The sequence below is a fragment of the Aricia agestis genome, chromosome Z (assembly GCF_905147365.1).
Source record: "Aricia agestis chromosome Z, ilAriAges1.1, whole genome shotgun sequence".
Taxonomy (NCBI): Eukaryota; Metazoa; Arthropoda; class Insecta; order Lepidoptera; family Lycaenidae; genus Aricia; species Aricia agestis.
The window spans coordinates 38,533,627-38,558,180 of NC_056428.1; the positions used below are offsets into that span (position 1 = coordinate 38,533,627).

The window sequence follows — 24,554 nt, forward strand, 5'->3', positions numbered from 1 at the left end:
TACTTTATATTTGTGTATTCGCTTTGGCTCGCAAATTTTAACGTTAGTAAATCGGAAGAAAACAGAAGTTTTTCTGCAACATGACAGTTATATTTTTATATGCTTTTATGCTATATCATATCCGTCGAAATCCCTTCAGTAGTATACATCGTGCAAAAGAAACAATCTTTTGTGGTTATTGTTCAGAGTATTCTTTTAGAAATATTGTCAATTTTTTATGGCGAATTAATCTGATATTAAAAACGTTAGGTGAATCTAGGCCGACCTAAAAAAAGATGGCGTGATAAGCTGGAGGCATACCAGTCAGGCTGGCCAGCGGTGACGCAGGAGAGAGACAGATGGAAGTCTTTGGGGGAGGCTTTTGCCCAGCAGTGGGACAGTTTAGGCTTATAATAATAATAATGTGAATCTACTCATGTAAATGATTTAACGACTCGACTGGATCGATGATCGTGTAACATAATTTTTTAATGCGAAAGTTACAATTGCCTTGATAATTTTAGTCCTAAAATATGTAATGATTAAAACATTCTAAGCAACAGCGACTTTATGTTTTAAAATAAAAAATATTGCGAAATACTGTGCTGACAGCTTTGCAATTTTAAATCAGTACTTGAAGTATCCTGATTGTGTTTTATTTCTCCAGCTAAATAAATAAAAAAAAGTCAATTGTTGAGTTCTCAAGGTGATCGTACATTTATCAGCTGCACGCACGCATTATAGAATACGTTGTATGAAACGAACCTAGCACATTCGTCCGCACCGTACGCGCCGCATTTCGTGTATTATGCGGTGCGTTCGACGCGTACGGCGCGTACGGTGCTGACAGATGTGCGATTAGCTTTAGTACGCAACACTAGAGGACTTATAAGTGTTTTGAGATTAATCTTCTCGTTTTTTTAATGAATTTAATTAGGAATTATGTCTCAAGTGCCAAATAACTTAGCGAAACAAGAAGGAATATACGTTTCTATTGCGCAGACGCAACGAGACGTTGGCTGTCATCACCCAAGACTCCATGACAGTTGATGACGTGGAAAACTTGCTGAAGGAGACCGAACACAACGGATATCCGGTGGTGGTGTCCAAGGAGTCGCAGTATCTAGTCGGATTCGTACTGCGCAGGGACCTCAATTTGGCTATTGGTAAGTATTGATTTTGTTTTTGTTTTAACAAAATAAATAAATGTTTTAACAAAATAAATAAATACTTTATGGCGGTACCTACAATTAGCGCCACATTCTTGCATCGCACTATAGAAGTTTTCTAAGTGCGTCGGTTCCCCAATCGGAACATCAATTAAACCTAAATTTCCATAAGACAAAACATCCACCTGCGTAACATGCAGGGTTATGATTTCTTGGTTTTCAGTGAAATGAATTGGCAAGAACTGTATAAAAGACTACCTTAATATATATAAATCGTCTGTTTGTGTGTTTGTTCTTCTTCTTCTAAACGGCTGGATCCATTCTGATGTTTTTTTTGTGGATATTCAAGGGGGTTAGACAATGGTTTAGATTTACAATCTGGCTTAAAACAAAACCGTGTATAATTAAAAAAATTAAGAATTCCTTACTACCCTATTAAATTATGTCATTACACTATTGACAATTGATGGTACGGAACATCTTCCGTTGGGATATAATATAACAAACAACAATCTAAACATTAAAAATACAATCGAAATTTTTTTTTATTATGAAATAAGGGGGCAAACGAGCAAACGGGTCACCTGATGGAAAGCAACTTCCGTCGCCCATGGACACTCGCAGCATCAGAAGAGCTGCAAGTGCATTGCCGGCCTTTTAAGAGGGAACAGGGTAAGGGGAGGGAAAGGATGGGAAGGGAAGGGAATAGGGGAGAGTAGGGAAGGGAATACGGTAGGGGATTGGGCCTCCGGTAAACTCATTCACTCGGCGAAACACAGCGCAAGCGCTGTTTCACGCCGGTTTTCTGTGAGAACGTGGTATTTCTCCGGTCGAGCCGGCCCATTCGTGCCGAAGCATGGATCTCCCATGTATAAAATAAATATAATAAATATACAATTATACAAACTTAAAATATAAAACTATAAAAAGAAAAACTTTCCCAAATGTAATAAAATAAATATATGTAAATTGTAAAAAAATAAATATCAGCAACAACGACCCCTAGAATCACTATTTCCTAAAATAATTCTTCAAGCCCCATATGAGCACCGGTGATCGCGACAACAATAGAATACAATAGCATTTCCTGGAAACTGTGATCGAAGTAATAACTTTAAAACCATTTATTCTTAAAAATATTTATATCTACATTTATTATTATTGTTATCCTTACCAAAACAAACCTTTCCTTGCTCCAAACAACCTATAAATTATTATTATCAATATATTTCTTATTCAAACAACTTCTAAACAACTAAATAGTAATGTGATTCGCAGCGAACGCTCGCCGCACCATGGAAGGTGTTAGCGGTTCGTCGGTCGTGATGTTCGCGGGACCGCAGCCCCCGGCGCCCGGCGCCCCGCCCCTCCACCTCAACCGGATACTCGACATGGCACCCATCACCGTCACAGACCAGACACCCATGGAGACTGTGGTTGATATGTTCCGAAAACTCGGCTTGCGACAGACGCTTGTTACGCATAACGGGTAAGTATTTTATTTAGGAAACTAATGACTACAAAATGATATATAAAATTTATAAGAATATAACAATAAAAATTTACATTTTTTCTCATATACAGGGTGCAATCAAAACAAAATGCCAGTTACAAATGGCTGGTATAAAAAGTCAGTACTCAAGATGCATCTCGGTCTCAAGACGCGGTTCGGCTCTATGATTGGTCCAAATTTTGACAGCCAACCAATCGCAGAGCCTAAACTGTGTCTTGAGACCGATATGCATCTTGAGTACTGAATATTTATACCGGCCGAAGAGACCAAAATATATCAATTATACAGATTGTTAGGGAAAATTGTTTATAGCCCAGGAGGGTTAGCTCAACCTTGTATGGGAAGCTGAAATTAATTATAGTCAGTTTTTTTTTGTACCAGTGTTTAGAGGAGGTCACAAATAGCTTAAATTCAAAAACGCGACCCAATCCGACGAGTGCGTTAGCCGCCATATTGGTTTGAAGGTCCAATCTTTTTTTAGCTATATCTCCTTTATTTTATTTATTTTACGAAAATGAAAAGGACTTTTGTTGTTAATTTAATTTTCTACATTTTGAATTATAATTTTAATTGTAAATTCAATATTTACGGAGATAAATGCAAAAAACAAGTCAAAGTATAATTTCGCTTGTATGTCAAATATTATCAAATTCAGCGAAAGTAATTGTAGAAACAAAGTTGTCGATGATCAATATATTTAAGCTCCTACACGGGCTACACCTATGGTAAATGTACCGGGACCCAAGCGACTGGATAAAACTGAATATTTCTGATCATGAATTAGACCCTATAACAATTACGGCACAACCTACACCTGAATCGTTATTAAAAAATTGCCAAGTGCGAGTCGGACTCGCTCATGAAGGATTCCGTACCATTATAAGGCAAAGATAGACAAAAAGGGCTTTTTGTATGGGAGCCTATATATACGAGGGCTGCTATTTATGTATCCGGAACTGGCCACTTACAAGAACAATATTTAAAAAGTAATTACAACATTTGAAAATAGAACTCTTTGGTTGAAGAATACATTTTGTTTCATGTGACTGTCAATTATTTTTCCATTGTGGCGTCATTTTGAAAATTGCGTGTCTTCATTTGCCATGGATTTAACGCGTGAACATTTTCGTGCAATGATTTACTACGATTTTCGGCGTGGGCTAAATCAACAACAGTGCTTTATTCAACTCACCGCAACTTTTGGAGATGAAGCACCGTCAAAAACCACTGTTTATCACTGGTACAGTGAGTTTAATCGTGGGCGGTCTATGCTCACGGATGAAAATAAAGAAGGTCGCCCAAAAACAGCTGTTGTCCCACAAAATATAGATGCTGTGCGGGAACTAATAATGCGTGATCGTCATGTTACATATCGCGAGATAGAGGCGTCCTTAGGCATAAGTATGACGAGCATACATAAGATATTACACGAACATTTGGCTGTAAAAAAAATATGTTCGCGTTGGATTCCGCACAACTTGACAATCGATCAAAAACGGGCTCGTGTCGATTGGTGCAAAAAAATGATAAAAAAATACAACCGTGGTACGTCAAAAGCCGTTTATAATATCTACACAGGTGATGAATCTTGGATCTATGCATATGACCCCGAAACTAAACAACAGTCAACGGTGTGGGTGTTCCAAGATGAGCCGAAACCAACAAAAGTTACTCGTGCAAAAAGTACTTTGAAGCAAATGGTCGCCTGTTTTTTTGGAATTAATGGACATGTGGCTACAGTGCCATTAGAGAATCGTAAAACGGTTAATTCTGAATGGTATACGACCATTTGTTTACCAGAAGTCTTTGAAGAAATAAGAAAGGACAACCGACAACGCAGAATCATATTACATCACGACAATGCTAGCTGTCACACCTCAGCTGAAACAACTCAGTTTTTGGAGGGTCAAAAGATCGAATTGACTGGTCATCCGCCGTACAACCCTGATTTGGCACCTACCGATTTCTTTTTATTTCCATACGCGAAGAACAAATTACGTGGTCAACGTTTTTCGAGCCGCGAAGAGGCTGTTGATGCGTTCAAAATGCACGTTTTGGAGATACCTCAATCAGAATGGAAAAAGTGCTATGAAAATTGGTTCCAGCATATGCAAAAGTGTGTCGATCATCGCGGCGAATATTTTGAAAAGCAATAAAACCATATTAAATGATATATGTTTGTTTCTTTTTTTAATTCCGGATACATAAATAGCAGCCCTCGTATATAGTGCTGCTATATTTGATAATGAGCAAAAAAGGCCACTAAATTCCAGTTTGTTATATGGGAACGTATTCGTTGTTATAGATGGAAACAAAATACATAATATCTGAAAATTCAAGTCTCTACCTATCACCGTTCTTGAAGCCTGGAGACAGACAGACGGACAGACAGTGAAGTCTTAATTTTAACTGTGGTTAATTTAATGTGCTACAAGTTTATTTCTGTTTTTTTTCTGTATTTGACAATTCCGTAAATATTGATTTTACAATAAAAATTAAAAGGACTTAAGTTGCAGATATTCAAATTTGCGACAAATTATATCCTCATTTTCTTAAAAAAATTAAATAAAGGAGATATAGCTAAAAAAGATTGGAACAAACCAATATGGCGGCTAACGCACTCGTCGGATTTGGTCGAGTTTTTTAATTTAAGCTATTTGTGACCTCTACGAAACACTGGTGCAAAAAAAAATCTGACTATAATTAATTTCAAAAAGGAATCTAACTCTACTGGGGTATTATGATTTAGCCTGAGTCTACTAATATGGTTATTTGTTTTTAGGCGTCTGCTTGGTGTTATTACGAAAAAGGATGTCCTGAGACACGTCAAGCAAATGGACAATGAAGATCCAAATTCAGTACTATTCAACTAGGCGTAGCAGTTTAAATGTTCGCTACTACGAATCGCGTTTTAATGTATTTTTTATTTAATGATGTATTAGCAAATCTATTTAAGTTCGTTAGAATAAGCGATTGTATATTGAAGTTTTTATATTATGAATATATTGTAACTTTTTTTTCACACCACAGCATAATACCTATTGGTACTTTAGTACAATAATTATTTTATTCCACAATCTATTTTGTAATATTTTTTTTTATGTAGCGCAATTTTTTTCCAATTCGAGTAATGTAACATTCCTAAAGAGATTAATGTTAAGGGATGGAGTCGGATTTAATGAAAATAGATTAATCAAATAGTTTCATCGAATCGAAATCGAATGAAAAATCTGGTAAAGGAATTGAACAATAGACCCGAAAATAATTAAGCACCTTTTCACTAATAAATGTGGATAATTTAATATATTTACTATCACACACGTCTCACACACATATAAATTGACTAAATGCACACGAGCTTGTAAGTTTAACATAATGTATTATATATTTATAAAAGATATTGTAAATATTTGTATAAAATGTGTTTATGCAGTTTTGCTTTGCGATTGTTTTTCAAATATTTTGTGCTCGCTTTATTTTAATTTTTATAAAAAAAATTAACCTTTATTTATCAATAAAAATTACGGCGCAATATAAGCAAATTAACTGTATCAAATTTTACGATTTGAGTTTTCAAGGGTAAGTTTGATATTATCATCATTACTGTGTCTAAGTTTCGACATATGAAACATTAAAATACTATTGGTGGAAAAGATTACTTTCATTCAAATAATAACATTATACTAGACGATTTTTTAAGCACTTTCAACCGTGTTGTGAACAGCTTATACACATGGCAATGTGTTATATTATTAGGCCATATACAATGTGTCCCGACACCGGTGTCCGTTCCTTTAATATCATGATCTATGGCATATTTTATCGACAAATTGGCTCTCAAATTTTTTCTCTCTGTCACGGTTGTAAAATAGCAGCCATTTTAGTTGTTCTCGGGCTTTCACACTAATCTGACCAGTACTTCTCCTGTAAATATCCTATGAAGATAAAAAAGATCTCATTTGATGGCTAAGCTTGTGGACTACGCTTACACAGGCAATATGTTATAAATTTCGTGGAATTAAACATAGAAAAACCAAAGCTTAAGAAAAAAAATTGTGTATTTTTTAATTAATGGCTTTTTGTGAAAAATCTAGCGCATTAAAGTGGTTCTTTTTTATTTTAAAAAGATAGAAGAGGTTTTCATCTTAAATAAATTCTTTACTTCAATGCCTACGAATAATAAAAACTAAGGTAACCGTTTTAAATTTGGTTCCTTTTGATCTGTCATGTAACGTCAGCCTAGTACCGCTCAGGGTCACCTAAATATTGCAAATGTATTGAAATGAGTACCTAAGGTACACTTTTTTAATAATAAAAACTAAGGAATCGTAACTCCCATACTATTACCGTTTTAAATTTGGTTCCTTTTGATCTATCATATAACGTCAGCCTAGTACCGCTCAATGTCATTTAAATATTGCAAATGTATTGAAATGTGTACCTAAGGTACACTTTTTTGACAAGTATTGTGGAGCATGTTTTTTGACGGAGTTACTTTTCCTTAGTTTTTATTATTTGTAGTTCAATGCCCTAAGTCAGATAGTTTAGAAGTTATAACAATTTTCTTATGAAGTATAGGTCAGATTAGTATGAAGCCAGAGATTTTTTTTTTAAGTTGGAGAAAAATATATTTGAAAGCCAATTTGTCACTAAAATATGCCATCAATGATGAGTTCAAATTTTTTTTCCCTAACTTTTGAAAAAAAAAATATTTTCTCTGACTTCATACTAATCTGACCTATACTTCATAGGAAAATCGTTATAACTTCTAAACTATCTGATTTAGAGTATTGAAGTAAATAATTTATTTAAGATGAAACCCTCTTCTATCTTTTTAAAACAAAAAAAAAATCAGATGCGCTAGATTTTTCACAAAAAGCCATTAATAAAAAATACACAATTTTTTTTCTTGAAACTTTGGTTTTTCTATGTTTATTTCCACGAAATTTATAACATATTGCCTGTGTAAGCGTAGTCCACAAGTTTAGCTATTAAATGAGACCTTTTTTATCTTCATATGATATTTACATGAGAAATACTGGTCAGATTAGTGTGAAAGCCCGAGAAAAACTAAAATGGCTGCCATTTTACAACCGTGAGAGAGAGAAAAAAATTGAGAGCCAATTTGTCGATAACATATGCCATAGATCATGACATTAAAGGATCGGACACCGGTGTCGGGACACATTGTATATTAGGCCATCAATAGTTTAAGCTTCAAAAGCATTAAGAGCCTACTGTCAAAACGCTAGCCCCGCCTACACACACCGCTATCCTCCAATCGTGATACAATGATTCCATGAATCGTGCTCCCGGGCAATGTGCTGTGTTCCCGCATTATAGCACGAAAGTAAAGGTCGTAAGTCCCAAAACTGTTTATTGATTATTACTTAAAAACTAAATAAAATACTAATATTTCCTTTAGCTATTATTTTATGAAGTGTGTGATTGTAGTCGTGCAAGTTATTCAATGATAGTAACTCAATAAGTGTAACAGATATTTGTTGAAAAGCCCAGAAAGTATCATAATTTCTAAAAATAAAACTATCGAGTCAAAATAAGTGAATCGTGTTTTCCGTTAGCCTCTCAATTTCATTTGAGTCAATCGTCTTCCGGGATCGTAATACTTATTAGAAAACACAACAAAATTTGACAGCCCGCTCTTAATTATCTTAAAATATGTTGCCATTTATTGTAATAACGTTTATTTGGATTGTAACACTTTCTCATTGTCTGAAATAACTTAATTTATTAAACAAGTAAAATGCATGGTGTGGAATTGCTATCAACCTAATTTAACCTTACAACAATTTCTTCTTTTTACTGATTTAAATGATTATAAACTATGCTAATAATAAACGGAAGTCAGTCTAGCTCTAGTATAACATTTGATGAGGATATTGAGATTTTGTTTGTGAATTTAGAGCTAAGAGTTTTGCAATATTTTGTTTTACATTGTTAACAATGTGACCTCATTTTTTATTTGCATAATTTTATTTTTGTACAGGTCATTACTATAAGTTATAATTTATGCTATGAATTTTAACAGACCGTGTTGCAATTTTTTTTCAAGTATAGCATATTATGTCTTTTTTAGTTATATCTACTAGGTGTTTACAAATAATGAGTGTGTACAATAAGTTTCCGTTACAGAAATATTTTATACTTCCATTGAATATAAATTTATGAGAATATGTTGTAGCTGTACGCAATTTCTTATAAAATTATGTTAAATCAATATACATGTGACATAGAGTATTACTTGTATATTACTATATATTATAATTATGTGTTATATTCATATTACAATGTATCTGATGTCCGTAATTATGTAATGAAAATTAATAATTTAAATACATATCCTTTATTGTAAATTACTAATTTATTTATAGAACTGTAACCCCTTTTTAAAAATTTATCTAGAAACTAAATGTTAAAAAATAAAACTTATAATTATTATCAAAAAAATATCGCTTAAGATCTTGAAATAAAATTTGTGTCACTTGCTTGCTTGGAGTTTGAAAACTACAATTATTTTAGGAAACTTATTTTAACAAAATGTCAGTTTACACTAAAAGATTTTTTGTTTTGAGCTACAGAACTGAGTCCTTTAGTTGTTAGTGTATATTGAAAAGATTTTACAAAGTAGATAGAAATTGTGTATTGTATGTACATAATAATATGAAGATATATTAATATTATATAGAGCCATCGATATCGTGCTTCGCTATGGTGTAATGTAGAATAGAAATAGATGATACAGAAATATTTGTGATTATTATTGATAGAAGTATTCGTTTCTGCGGAACTGAAAACTTGGCAGACTCACCGATAGGAAATTCGAAAGTGGTAAAACTTATAAGTCTTACTCAAATTGTAGATATCCAAGTAGTAATTAAAATCTTATTACTGTCCAAAATAATTTTGAGTAACATCATGGGCGTATATAAGGGGGGTGTCCTGGGGGTCCGGACCCCCCCATTACTATCCATCTTACTTGTCCAATTTCGACAATAATATATGTACCTCGCCGATTAAAATCGTCGCGGTACATGTATAAAAATATATTTGATGCTGCGTAACCCTTCATGGGCGATTCCAACTCGCACTTGGCCGCTTTTTTACGTTAGGGACCCCCCGTATCAAAGCTATATATACGCCCGTGACTAACATGTATACAATCATACAACTTTTGACTAAAAGTACTAGTCTCCTGAATAAAACTGTGCAAGATTGATTTCAAGCGTATTTTCAGTTTGAAAAAAATATTTGAAAAGATGTAGAAAAAAAAATGTTCATTGGGCTATTATCTACATTAATACCTAACCAGTAGCAAGTGTTTCATGCATCGATCATATTATTATGTTTTTTCATCGTAGATATTATAGACTACATAATATATGGATATAAATTAGTAAAAAATAAACACAGTTTTATGTCAAACATTACGCATTAACTTTCTTTTTGAATACTGAATTACTTTATATGTTGTACGCAATTTCTTATAATATCACGTTAAATCAATATACTTACATGTATATTAGTATATATTATAATTATGCGTTATTTTCATATCACAATGTATCTGATGTCCGTAATTATGCAATGAAAATTAATAATTTAAATACATATCTTTTATTATAAATTATTAATTTATTTATAGAACTGTAACCGTTTTTTAAAAGTTTATCTAGAAACTAAATGTTTAAAATAAAATTATAAAAAAAATATCGCTTTTACGATATTATGTATCACTTGTTTTGTGCTTTGAGTTTGAAAACTAAGTAAGTATACAATTTTAAGAAAAAAATATTTTACATTTTTATAAAATGTCAGTTTATACCAAAATATTTTTGTTTTGAGCTCCGTACAGAACTGAGTCCTTTAGATGTTAGTGTATATTGAAAAGATTTTACAAAGGCGATTTTACAAAGTAGATTAATATGAAGATATAATATTATATAGAGCCATCGATATCGTGCTTCGCTATAATGTAATGTAGAATAGAAATAGATGGTACAGAAATATTTGTGATTAAAACTTATAAATCTTACTGAAATAGTAGATATCCAATTAGTAATTAAAATCTTATTACATACTGTCCAAAATAATTTTGAGTTACATATTGTATACAATCATACAACATATAAAAGCACTGTCAAGAGTCTCTTGAATAAAATGTGCAAGAATGATTTTAAGCGTGTCTTCAGTTTGAAAAAAATATTTGAAAAGATGTAAAAAAATGTTTGTTAGATTAATATCTACATTAATACCTAACAAGACAGTAGCAAGTGTTTCATTGATGGATCATATTATTATGATTTTTGTCGTAGATATTATCGACTACATAATACATATATGGATATAAATTAGTAAAAAATAAATACAGTTTAATGTCATACATCACGCATTGAATACTGAATTACTTTTCTCTTCTTTATGGAATGTTACCCAAATTATCAATGAGTTTCTAAAATACTAGAGTAGCAATGTCTTACAAAGGATTCTCAGAAATGCGTAACCACTTTTTTGTTCAAAAGACAATGTCAAGAGTGGCAACGCGTTGCTACCGTAAACTTTCAATCTAGTTACGTTAGTAACATAGAATATCATTGCAAATTATGAAACGTGTTTACACTTTATAATCTCATTCCGCAGTAAAGTGTTATAAGTTGATGTTTTTGCGAGATATTATTCATGTCGTAAGATATTACACCATATGTATAGTGCTAAGTTTAAGATTTTATCGCTACTCGCTATGGAGTTAACTACAGTATGTATGGCATTGAATTGTGTAGTTTGCCAATAAGTTAATTTCCCGGCGAGTAGTGTCAAAAACTTATACTACGCACTACGATTACTACAATTTGTATGTTCAATAAAATGGAAAATGTAAAGTTGCAATTTTTTTTTGTGACACACTTACTTTTTTAATTAAGAAGGAATAGTTAGTCCCCCTTCCTAACATTTTAACAGAGCCTAAATCATGCTTCGGCCTTGTCTGTTGCGTTGTAAAATACGCTTCATAGACAAACTTAATAGTTCAGTGAATAAAGTAGTTGTAGAATACGTGAACGGGGTCAAAACATACTAAAAGTCCTGACGTCTAGGAGGTGACAAAGTTCTAAATTTTTTTATTTTTGGCCAATAACTAAAAAACGATGCGTTGTAGTAAAAATATAATAAGATAAATAAAAGCTTATTAAATTTTCTATCTATATCCTCCTTTGAGTCATTTGGCATTTCTTAACCGGACTATTAGTGAAATACTTATCTAGAATAAAAACCTCAAATAATCGTGATATCATTTATTAATTAAATAAAACACATATTATACAATTAGAATGTTAACTAAATTCACTAATGTCATTGACATGTATATAACATTAAATAAATATTGTCAGTAAGAGTTAAGACAAAATTAAACTATCACAATATGGAGTGATTATTGCATAGACATGGAAATAAAAACTAAAATAAAAAAAGTTACATTCGATCAAAACGAGAATAAAAATCACTGACATATTTTCTAAGCATTTTGACCAAGGCTATTTCTAAAAAATGGCTAAGTTCCCAAATATAATCCAGTATATTCATACAGTGTTTATGACGCCATACTTACTGTTGATTCATTTCATGACGTCGTCATGAGCACTCAGCAGCATACTGGGTAAAATTTCTGAACTCACGCCTTATATTCTCGATTTGACAAATGCATTACAGTGGCGTAACTAAAACACACTGAGAGGGGCAGACGTTAGTGGGTACATTAGGAATTCATATTATTAAAAAAAAAAACTGATTCTTTTTTGATCGATCAATGACGACCGTTTGAATCGTAATCGTCAAAACCTAACAAAATCTTTTAACACAAAATCATAATAATATATTGATTTGCGCCCAGTTTTTGCAGGTATTTTGAGATAACATATCTAACCTATTAGAACGGCGTTGTTGGTTAGCTATCCTCAATATATTATTACAACGATATTAAATAGATAAACTCCTCGTCACAAGCTGGGCATTAAAGGCGTGACTTATTACCGAAGACACCACTAACGTAACCCTGACTCCATAGAAATAAAAATTAAAGTTTATTTACCGATGAGTATTAGTAGGTTGTATTAGGGACCATCCATAAAGTACGTACGAAATACGTTTTTCATGATTTTTAGACCCTCCCCCCTTGTCATAGGCTGTCACATTTTAGACCCTCGCTAGTGTGAAGTCACAAATTTACAATTTTACATTTAACATATAAAAACAACCTCAATATTTTAAATTTTTCTATTAATTTATTTAATTTTAAATGTGACGTCACAAAACCTAGCCCCCCCCCCTCCCTCCATGTTACACCATGTCACACTTCGTCGACCCGCTCCCCCCTTTAGGTGGGACATACTTTAAGGATGAACCCTAATTCCAGAGTTTACAAAAAAGTGCATAGAAATTTTATTATTCTACCCTCCTACTGGCTCCTAATAAAAAGATTTACACTATGTATTAATCCAGATATTAGAAAACAATATTTTGACATTGTCTGTCAAGAGATTTTGTTGCGTATCGGCCAATCACAAAACACTGTATAGTGTATAAGTAATAGTACGGGTTCCCTAGAACATTTTTTATTACTATCAAGCAATTTTTTTGTGCGTGGCTTCATTTTGATAAGACGAACAACAATTTCCTCTGCAAAAAATCTCGAAAGTCGTAGCTAACAGAGATAGAAAGGATTTAATATTTCGGCCCTAAAATATGTATTGTTCTATTTGTAGGACAATGTTACTCTTAAATTATATAACTATGTTCCGCGCTGCTTCGCCCGCGCAAATTAGATATTTCACAGACAAAATATTAGTCCACAAAAAATAGGATAATATCACGTGGTCTACTTCTTATCTGTGCCAAATAACAGAAAAATTGCTCCAGTAGTTCGTGAGATAAGTCCTTTCAAATAATTTCCCTCGTTTTTTCACATTTTCCTCTATTTCTTTGCTCCTATTAGTCTTAGCGTGATAAAATATAGCCTTATAGCCTTCCTGGATAAATGGGCTATCTAACACAACACGAAACAATTTCTCAAATCGGACCAGTAGTTCCTGAGCGCGTTCAAACAAACAAACTCTTCCGCTTCATAATATTAATATAGATTAACCTATCAATATAGAAAAAATCGGCTGGTTAGGGTTCCGTAGTCAACGAGGACTTGGTCTCCTTTCTATATCTGAGAAGCTACGACCTTCGAGATTTTTCGCAGAGGAAATTGTTGTTCGTCTTATCAAAATGAAGCTGCTCACGAAAAATTAGCTTGATAGTAATAAAAAAACAAATGTTTTAGGGACTGTAAAACGTCTACTATACAAAGTGAATAATTTTATAAATAAGGAGCCTAATCTATAAAGTTTTTTCTTCAATCCAGAGTAAATGAATCTTTATCACAATAATACTGATTCATAAAACAGTCATTATTTCACTTACTAAAAAATTAAAAAAGTTATCACTTTTTAAGATGACAAAGATTACAAGTTAGTCATAAAAGATTTATCTGAGTTATTTTACCTTTGTTTTTGCCCAATTAATAAATCATTAAGATTTTTCTTTTAATTTCAATATAATTGAGATAAAAGTAGACACTATAATATTATATCATCTTCAATCACATTTATATACCCAGTGTATGTAACATCGATAAAATGGAAAAATTACAAGTATTGAGCATTACTTGCTATAGATTACATTTTAGGCAAAAATGCTACTCACCGATATTTAGGAACATATTAACGAAGATCAACTCACAAAATATAACATTATGTTCTTTTCAAAACAAATTTTAGATTTCTGTAAAGAAAAAATCCTGTTAGATTTAATTGTAACTTAAAATGTACAAAAAGAAAAATATTATTTTGTTTACAAAAATATTAAATTGGTTTTGAACTGGACATAACCTAACAATAATGTAAAAATTCGGTGAAAATAATTTAAATGGAACCAGTACCTAACTGGTTTGGTTGATGTTTTTGGTGAAAAGCGTGAAAAAATGCCGCTTACACTAATTCATTATTAGATAATATCGTATATCAACACTTAGTTGTCATATTACAAATGTAAATCGATAGTATAAGCTGTATTACACTTAGAATCGCTTATATAAAAAGAGCACTATAGTACAAATATAAATATTAGATAACAAATACACATATTTGGTTGAGTCGCGGTTGTCTTCACTATATTTTGGTATTGTTTTCAACAAAAAGTATTTCGTTATCAGTGTAAAAATATTAACGCGTGCTGTAAATAGCTAGTTTCACAATATTTCAGAGCATAAAAAGAGAAGCAACGCGTTTCTGTCATATTATCCGAAAATAGGACGGATTCACAAATCCAAATCAATAGCAGCAATTAGTCTTGCTTAAGCGTGAGAGGCCTTATTTAAATAGGCATTAAAAATTAAGCCCTATAAAATAATATAAGGAATAGTTTTTTATGCCCACATAAACCAAACATTAGCTACATAAATACAACCTTTTTTTAAATGTCGGTTATAAAATAAGCCACAACTATCCTGCGAAGAACATCTTGTAAATGGTAATAATTGCGATTTACAAGCTGAGATCAGATTCAATACGATTGTGTCGAATTTTTATATTTATCTAATTATTAAATTCGCTATTTCGCCTAGCATTTCCAGACGTGATATGGAAACTTAGCCTATTTTAGTATAGAGATGATTAAGGCGAAGCAGTCAATGTAATGCTTTGTTCAAACCTACGCGACCAAGCGACTACGAAGCGGGAGCGTCAAGTTGTCAAATGTGTGTTTTGAACATAAAGTTAATATACCTAGCGGAATAGAGAAACAAAGGCCTGAGCAAGCGAGATGTCTTTTTACCACGCAGTGTGACTATCAGTAACACTGCGTGGTAAAAAGAGACGTGTGATACATGACAGCAGCACTCTTTTTTTGACGTCCAGTCGGCACGTGCCGCACGTTGACAATTTAATCTCATAGAAATGATGTTCAATCATGCTTGTGTGAGTGTATACGTACGCATATTTTTACACACAGATGAAACCAATTTCGGTTTCGTTTGACAGCTCGAGATTATGTTGCTCTATTCCGCTAGGTAAGTATATTCAATGTATGGTTTTGAAGTGTACATAACTAGACTTCTTTTTTAAATTTGACAACTTGACGCTTCCGCTTCGCAGTCGCTTGGTCGCATAGGTTTGAACAAAGCATTATTGTTTAAACGCCTAAGGGTCAATTCAGACCGCAACGCGTCGTGTAGATGCATTTCTAATTTGTATGGATTTAATAGACTTGCATGACCTCTCACGCAATTGAAGTCTGTCAAATCCATAAATAAAAATTTAGAAATGCATCGACGCGTCGCGGTGCGGTCTGAATTGACACTTACGCCCATGTCGCCGCCGTTTGTAGTGCCGTAGAGCAAAATGAAACTTAAAGCCTAGGTCGTAAAGTGGCATTTTATTTGCATTTTGGCGGTGACGTCTCGGAGACGGCGGCGGTCGACAAACGGCCTTAAGGTCTGTCACACGAAGACGCGACGTTTCTTTGAACATACTGATTTGATTTAGCGCCTCTAGTCCACCGACGCTGCGGACTTCGAAACAGCGGCGAACCGATTTACTGTCTCACCCGCCACATGACAGTGCGTTATATTGCATCTCGCTCTATTTCTGTTTCGTAGATATTTCGCAGATCACAGCGTCGGTGGACGCTGTGATCTGCGAAAGAGGCCTAAAGAATAAAAATCGTGCACAGTTTAGCGAGACGCGATGCATATACATACTAATATTATAATTAATGTGAAAGTGTGTAGGTATGTCTGATTATCTCTTCATGCCCAAACTGCTACACCGATTTTGCTGAAATTTGGTATGGAGATACTTTGAGTCCCGGGAAAGGACATAGGATACTTCTTATCCCAAAAAATGTACGGTTCCCGCGCGACAAACGAATTTAGGCGCAACGAAGTTGCGGGCGTCATATATTTAATGTATATCAGCATCTTCAAAAATCGTTGCGTTGCTTCTTTCGGCGTGAAAAGACCCTTTTAAATTAATAAAATTCACATCAATTTCATACAGTGTACAAAAAAGTAGAGTTATTGTAGCAAAGAGCGCTGGAAATATACATTATCCATCGACTATTATACAAAAAGCCATACATTTAGTAAGCATCTTTTATATTAGATTTGTAGACATGGCATAATACTGAGTTATAAGACGTGATTTTGCGACGTAGTTAGACATAATATAAGTGCCCCAATAATAATATGTCCTCGTTATATTAAAACCCCCATTATATTTCCATTTCTGAGAACTAACTACGCCTCTGACGAAGGCCCCGCGTGGTTGCTAAATATTATCTTTATATATTTTATATGTCAGTCAGATTTTGTCATTGCTTTGTAGTGGCATTATTATGTGTATTTTTACTAGTAGCTGTATGGTCTAATCCAATATAACGTTTTTATTAATAACTAAATGCGACGCTACGGTGTAAAATATTGATGCATTAAGGTGTCTAACTCTAAAGCAGTCATGCTATTTATTATTTCAATTTTGTATTTCTTTTAGGTTTTACCGATAGTCCCATCGTGTCTCGTTTTAAATGCAGATAATTTTTTAAATGTAATCTATAATATAAAAATGAGTCGCTGAATGTGTTGCTAAGCGCAAAACTCGAGAACGGCTGAACGGATTCGGCTAATTTTAGTCTTAAAATATTCGTAGAAGTCCAGGGAAGGTTTTTAAGTGACACGAAGTTAACCGGGACAGGTAGTTATTAATAAAAAAGAAATAAATTTTAGTACCTTTTCATACTATTTTCGTAGAAATAACAATATAATATGATTTGTACTACAAATCATTTTTAATAGACACTTAAATTATTATTATGTATTTGTTCAATATGTAATTTAACTACAAAGCTAGTTTATTTGATCTCGTTTTGATGTTTTTGCATTAGAGTTCATTGTTAGTTAGTTAGTATATTCAGAATATTTTTGATATTTTGGTTCAGATAAAATGTATAAACTGAAATGGCTTTATTGCATGTTAAAATCGCTTTATTTGGCCGATTAAAGCCAATGACACATTTATTCGTATAAATGTTTTTTTATATTGTTGCAGTTCTAATTATTATTGGTCTTAGGTTGGATTGCACCAGAGGCGTGGTTATAGTTAAAGTTAAATATGGCGTCCAAACACCCCATATTCTCATACGACATCTGTCAATTTTTCCGGTTATAGTTAAGGTTAAAGTCAAAGTTAGTTGGTGCAACCCAGTCTTATTTTGAACATTGCACTGTCATAGCATAATATTAGTAATAAATACAATATATAAACAATAAAACCACAATAGACATAATGAACCAGTAGGCCGACCTCAAATAACATACGGGGGCGGGTACCGCTGCGCGCTGTAAGCTCGCTACGAACGAATGAGTAACGCAGATTCGCGGCGCGCGCCGGCCGACATACGTCAATCGTATAAATTTTGAAAGCACTTCGGCCTACTGGTTCGAACTGTTTTTTTGATAAAACAATTCATGTTAAAATGTCCTATCCGCTACATACAGTTGCCATAATAAATCAACACTCCACAATCTCATTATGTCAATCCAACGTCTATACGCTTTCAGACTGGACAAAACTCTGTCGTTTGACCAGAGTAGACTGAACTAAGGAGTAACTCGACTTCAAACAAACGGGCGAATATACGCGAGTTGGGTTCGACTGTCACTTTCAACATGTTTCATAATGCTGAGTTATGGCTGCCATCTACGAATAATAAAAACTAAGGAAACGTAACTCCCATACTTCAACCGTTTTAAATTTGGCTCCTTTTCTGTTTTCGAACACTAAAATATGACAATTCAGATTTTCGCCAAGGTCGTATCCCAGGTAACGTATCATAATATTGCGCGCCGGACGACAGCCTGCGCGGTAATTGTCATTGTCATAGTTATGAAACAAATAATTGTCAAAAGCGGATAGTATTATGCAGTATACACCAAGCACATCTACTATGACGAAGAAACGAGCACATAATTATTATTTTAAAATCAAACATTTTCCTTTGATACTTAAGACATCGATAATTAATAATTATAATATACATGTAATAATCATGAACAAACCTTGTACGACTCGGGCGAATCTAAAACTGTCCGAGCACCTAGAGAAGACGTTTTCAGATTACAAAAATCTATGTGCTAAATTATTACAGAATTGAAATTAAAAACTTACGTAAATTTTGTACAGTTTATACCTGACAATTAATATAATATTTTAATAACAGTTAGCAGTTTTTTATTTAAGATTGTGATTTGTGATACGTGGGAGAGCCATGCTTCGGCACGAATGGGCCGGCTCGAATGGAGAAATACTAAGTTATCACAGAAAACCGACATGAAACAGCGCTTGCGCTGTGTTTCACCGAGTGAGTGAGTTTACCGGAGGCCCAATCCCTTCCCTAATTATTCCATCAGGTGACCCGTTTGCTCATTTGCCCCCTTATTTCATAAAAAAAATTATTACATTATGTTTTTTTGTTTTGTTGTAAAAAAATCCGTAGCAAGAAATATGAGAATACCCATATAATCTTATAACGCATTTAGTATAATGTCAGCTAGACCCTAAAATTTCGTTTATGATTAAATTGTTACATCTTGCTTAACACTGTCCATGGCGACTTTGTAAAATTTTTGTAATCATATTATTTTTTGATTATTGCACTTTTAGAATAACATGTAAATTTAATAAGACAAACACAAAGAGACCAGCTTAATTTTATGCAAATACCCTAGCATCCAACTTAAATGAACCATCTTTTTTGGGTTGACAAAAATACAAGAAATTTAAGCATAATTTTAAACAATTCACTTACATATGAAAGGTTATTCCTGTATTAAAAGTCGTATCTGTATGACTTCTACACCATTTCACAAGGCATTTAGGCATTTTAACAACAAAAATATTGTAAATTTTATTCCAGTAAAGCCATGGTTTTTTAAATTCAAAAAGGCAAGCAAAACAGTGTGTTCAACAATTTGTCGCATGAGACTAGGACACTGCTGCACGCCTGTTTTCTTAGCAAAAATTAGGATCCGAGATAGCTCCTTATGTGAATGCGGCCTAGACGAGGGCACTCTAGACCATATTTTTTTCTCTTGCCCAAGATACCAACCTTCCTTATACGATTTCCTTCCCCCTACTATTCCTCGCCCTATCAATTTTACTTCAGTTCTGTCCTCTGTAAATACTCCCTTAGTTGAAACTTTATGTGTTCATACATTTATACTAACAGTATTAATTTGTAAGGTGTATAGGACTAACCCTAGATTTTTCAACAGTCACCGTACGCGTCTCATAATACCGTAACCTTGTTTCTTCATAAAGCCATCTCATAAAGTAAAGTCTTTGCCAAAACACTCTGATACTGGCAACTCACAAAGGAGCCATTAATAAAAAAGAAGAAGAAGTATATATAATACACGAAAAATGTGTACCGAACACATGCATAAATATGCATGTATTCGGGTCACATTTTGTAGCCTTTTGGTGCACTTTTTTTGACGGAGTTACTCTTCCTTAGTTTTTATTATTCGTCTACCGGAGAAGTCACCTGTGCTATATGTGTTATAGGTATAACACATATAGCACAGGTGACTTCTCCGGCGCAGGTGCGCAAGTGTTGATTTCAAGTCGAAAAAATTGATTTTCGATTTTGCGTCGATCGCCTGCGCAGGTCCAAAAAACTGCACAGGTCTATTTCCACACACATTCCAGGCATTACGCAGGCATACCTGCACAGGTGGACCTTTACGGTAGACCGTAGCGTGTATGGCTTACATAACGCATTCAGGGGCGGATCTTGAATTTGTGGGGCCCTGGACTAATACTGCTTACCCTACCTAATTACCTTACCCTTCCTCGATAAATGGCCTATCCAACACTGGAAGGATTACCAGGACCAGTAGTTCCTGAGGTTTGCGCGTTCAAATAAGCCCTGTTAAATAATTTCTCCCCGTTTTTTCTACATTTTCCTCTATTTCTTCGCTCCTATTAGTTTTAGCATGATAAAATATAGCCTAAAGCCTTCCTCGATAAATGGGCTATATAAGACTGAAATAATTTTTCAAATCGGACCAGTAGTTCCTGAGGTTAGCGCCTTCAAACTAACAAACAAACTACAAATTCTTTTATTTGGTCATCGCACTGTAGGTCCTTTGTTAAATAGAAATTTATCGAAGGACTGATAATTGATGATGACATTGTTGTCCTGTATTTGTTTTCTATATACGACATCCTGGAGAAAGAACGCTCTGCTCCCCGTGTATTATATTTCTCTATGGCTCTGCTTCACAGCTAGTGATCGGCATCGTTAAAAATTTTTTAAGATGGTATAGCAGTTTGGGAAAACATCAACAAGTTTCTTTTCATAAATTAGCCAAAAAATTTCACTGCAAGAGGTGTAAGACTCTGTCTTTGACTGCAGTAAGTAAGATTTTAACTGAATTCACTAAATGTTCGTCTACGGCATTTGGATAATGCGCCAACCTTATGATCGGATATTTTTAATTCTAGATAATATTTATTATTGACAATATCGTCTATTGGTTTCAGTTCGGTTGGGGGCCCTCTGTATTCGCGGGACCCTGGGCTGCAGCCCAAAAAGCCATATGGTAGATCCGCCCCTGAACGCATTAGTACGGCGCGCGCCGGCCGATATGACATACTACGTCAAACGTATCGAGATCTCTTCTGAGTCGGCCTACTCGTTAGTTCTGTTTACTCTGGTTTGACGTACATGCGATTCTATTTTGTTGTTCGATAGAATCCAGACATGATAGAAACTGTATTTGGTAGATGAAATAGCCGCATCGGCGTAAAGGTAGTCAATTTACTATACTTTGAAATTTCAATCGTTCACTTTGCGATATATCATAAATAATAATTTTTAAAACAGTTGCCTACATTTTCGTCTTAATGCTAACTGGTACTTCATGGTTTCTGTATTTTACTTATAAGCCGACTTCAAGATCATAAAAACGTACACCAAAGTTTCTTGACATGACACTAATCACTATTGTTAAGTATAATTTTGTATACTTGGCAATAGGATAAACGTTGAACATGGAAAAACTTTGTGAGTAAGTTACCCTTAGCATAACTACATAAGACCGTGCCAAATCTAAAGTCTGATTGTAAAACCGGTAGAATTTTGTATGTATCTTTGCTCTCTTTCACTCCAGCTATAATAGACAAGTCAAATCTTGACACCGGAGAAAAGGCTATTTAACGATATGATTATTTATGCCTATCTTGGGCAGTTTTGCTCGGGGGACTATACTCAAAACGCTTGATCAAAAATATAAAACATGCGCTGCAAACACTTACATATTGCACAACTAAGAAAAGTCCTATAAGACACAAGACCTTGATTAGTTAATAGTTATACTGCGTAAATATTATTTAGGAGGTTGTAATTTTAAATTGTTATGAATAATTTGCAGCTAAGGTTTTATACTCTTGGTCAGTAAAAAACAAGTTTACATCGGCCACAATCGACAGAAGTTTGGTACCAGCGAGCACCGCGCACGCTATTTGCGGGCGCGGGCGCGGGCGCGGCATCAGACGAACTCCTGATGCTGAAGAGCAACTGACACCTTGTAGAGGCTCTCCATCATGAACGACAGGTTCTGGGATAGCTCGTTCACGGGTCGAGTGATAGCCACCATGTCTGGAAAGGAAGGTTTTAAATTCATTGCCGTTTTGAAGAGATTAATGGTTGCATTAAGTTACGTATTTTAATAATAACGTAACTTATTTAATTTCATGAAAGTTTGATTTATATGGACTCCATACTTTTCGGACAAACTCTTCACTTAGTTAGGAAAATATAATGAAGCTTTATTTTTTTGTATATTTTAAAATGTCCCTACAGGCTTAGGAATCGTCAGTGCTTTTTATTGAAGCTTCTTTGGGGTATACCTTCTTGTGGGGTATACTAAATATCCCCTATCTTAATCTGATAGATCCGATGACATTCCAATATTTAAAAAAAAATTAACCCACCACGTGAGAAATCTGATTTCTATACCATGATAACTAGACACATGTCGGAAACCTATACAAGCTTAATCTGACACGCTCAAGCTTGTCCCGAAATCCCCTCTTCCCCTTTGACAGATTTGTGTGAGGCGTGGGGCGTCACGGAAGACTGTCTAATCCATATAAATTTAGAAATGTCTGCGCGTCGCATTGCGGTCTGAATTTACCCTTAGTGTCTAAAGCTCTAAACACACTAGGCCGAAAATACGCGATGCGCTACGCATACAATATAGATTATATAGTTAAGAGTTTAGACACTTAAAGTGCGGCAGTTAATCAGGTTTACAAAGCTAGCTTTACCTGGGTGTGCTTGGGCGAGGCCCTTGCAGTAGACGTGCAGTAGACTGGTCACGTCGTCCTCCGGCAACTCTCCTCTCTCCAGAATTCTCTCCGCGTTCCTGTCCCGTACTAGGGAAAGTGCTGCACCCCAACTAAACATAATAATATATTACATTGACATGTTTTAAAAAAGCTTACACATAACAATTAGAGAACTTTACAATAATATAGCTTATACATCAGAATAACACAGACTACAATTTTAACCGACTTTCAGAATGGGGGAGGTGTTCGTTTTCTTATGTTCAACGATTACTCCGCCGTTTGTTTTTTCTTGTCTTTTTTTTTTTATGAAATAAGGGGGCAAACGAGCAAACGGGTCACCTGATGGAAAGCAACTTCCGTCGCCCATGGACACTCGCAGCATCAGAAGAGCTGCAGGTGCGTTGCCGGCCTTTTAAGAGGGAATAGGGTAATAGGGGAGGGTAGGGATGGGAAGGGAAGGGAATAGGGGAGGGTAAGGAAGGTAATAGGGTAGGGGATTGGGCCTCCGGTAAACTCACTCACTCGGCGAAACACAGCTCAAGTGCTGTTTCGCGCCGGTTTTCTGTGAGAACGTGGTATTTCTCCGGTCGAGCCGGCCCATTAGTGCCGAAGCATGGCTCTCCCACGTATAAAACGTTTGTTAACCGATTTTCAAAATTTTTCTTTTGGTATATAGGGTATCACCCCAATTTGGTATTATATTCACAAAAGTGGTGATCTGATGAAGGATCCATAAGTAATCAAAATTTATAGGAAAACATGTGGTGACTTCGGTTTCGTGAGAAGTATTCTAAGCATATGCTACCAACAAGTAAGATTTTTTACCGAGGTATACCTGGTATACCGTAGTTCGGAAGGTGCTGAGAGAACTCCTGATTCTTTATATTGCGTATAGGTGTGCGTGAGAGAAAGAAAGAGAGAGAATGAGAGAGAGCGAGAGAGAGAGAATGAGAGTGAGAAATAGAGACTCACCGCTGGCGGTGCATCAGCTGCAGCAGCCTGGCGTCGTCGTGCGGCTGCGGCGAGTGCGGCGAGTGCTCCGTCCACTCCGCCGCGTGGGCACACAGCGCCGCGCGCACGCTCATGACCGCAGAGCTCATCTCTACGCCCTGGGGGTACGATAAACATGTCACAACATGCTTGATTTTTTTTTATAGAACAGTCGTGAAGGTCATCGAATTAAAATATGTATAACTCTAACCCGATTTGGGAGGAAGGGCAGATAATGCTAATGTTTTTTACAGTCCGGTCATGAAGGACATCAAAAGCTTTTTAAAATTACGTGATTATGGGGGTTCTTATAAACATTATAGACCTACCTACTTGTTTTGATTTGCGCACCAATACGTGAAAGTTACAAGTAGTAGTAGATATGGGAAATAATTTTTCCTTTTTTACTCGAACCAACCTATCGCCGGGAAATTT

The 24,554-nt window shown here is 34.7% G+C and overlaps 2 protein-coding genes and 1 long non-coding RNA gene across 17 annotated transcripts in view; 2 read left to right on the plus strand and 1 right to left on the minus strand.

Annotated features, from left to right (window-relative positions):
- The window catches only part of LOC121738871 (H(+)/Cl(-) exchange transporter 5), a 30,375-nt gene extending 24,303 nt beyond the window's left edge, over positions 1-6,072 (plus strand). For 3 of the 5 annotated variants that reach the window (XM_042131132.1, XM_042131133.1, XM_042131135.1), the window contains 3 exons: positions 982-1,145; positions 2,427-2,637; positions 5,444-6,071. In XM_042131132.1, coding sequence (XP_041987066.1) covers positions 982-1,145; positions 2,427-2,637; positions 5,444-5,534 — 466 coding nt within the window. In that variant the 3' untranslated portion in view covers positions 5,535-6,071. Of the gene's footprint in view, positions 1-981; positions 1,146-2,426; positions 2,638-5,443 lie in introns of all 5 variants that reach the window. The other 2 variants (XM_042131131.1, XM_042131134.1) reach the window with 1 other exon arrangement.
- A 92-nt stretch (positions 6,073-6,164) lies between these two features.
- Positions 6,165-24,513, plus strand: LOC121738521. The gene is made up of 3 exons (XR_006037300.1): positions 6,165-6,429; positions 23,048-23,053; positions 24,500-24,513. It is a non-coding gene; the product is annotated as an uncharacterized LOC121738521 (long non-coding RNA).
- The window catches only part of LOC121738511 (protein furry), a 125,129-nt gene continuing 122,026 nt past the window's right edge, over positions 21,452-24,554 (minus strand). For all 11 annotated transcript variants that reach the window (XM_042130618.1, XM_042130617.1, XM_042130616.1 and 8 more), the window contains 3 exons: positions 24,102-24,238; positions 23,106-23,236; positions 21,452-22,434 (listed from right to left, as the gene is read on the minus strand). In XM_042130618.1, coding sequence (XP_041986552.1) covers positions 22,325-22,434; positions 23,106-23,236; positions 24,102-24,238 — 378 coding nt within the window. In that variant the 3' untranslated portion in view covers positions 21,452-22,324. The remainder of the gene's footprint in view (positions 22,435-23,105; positions 23,237-24,101; positions 24,239-24,554) is intronic.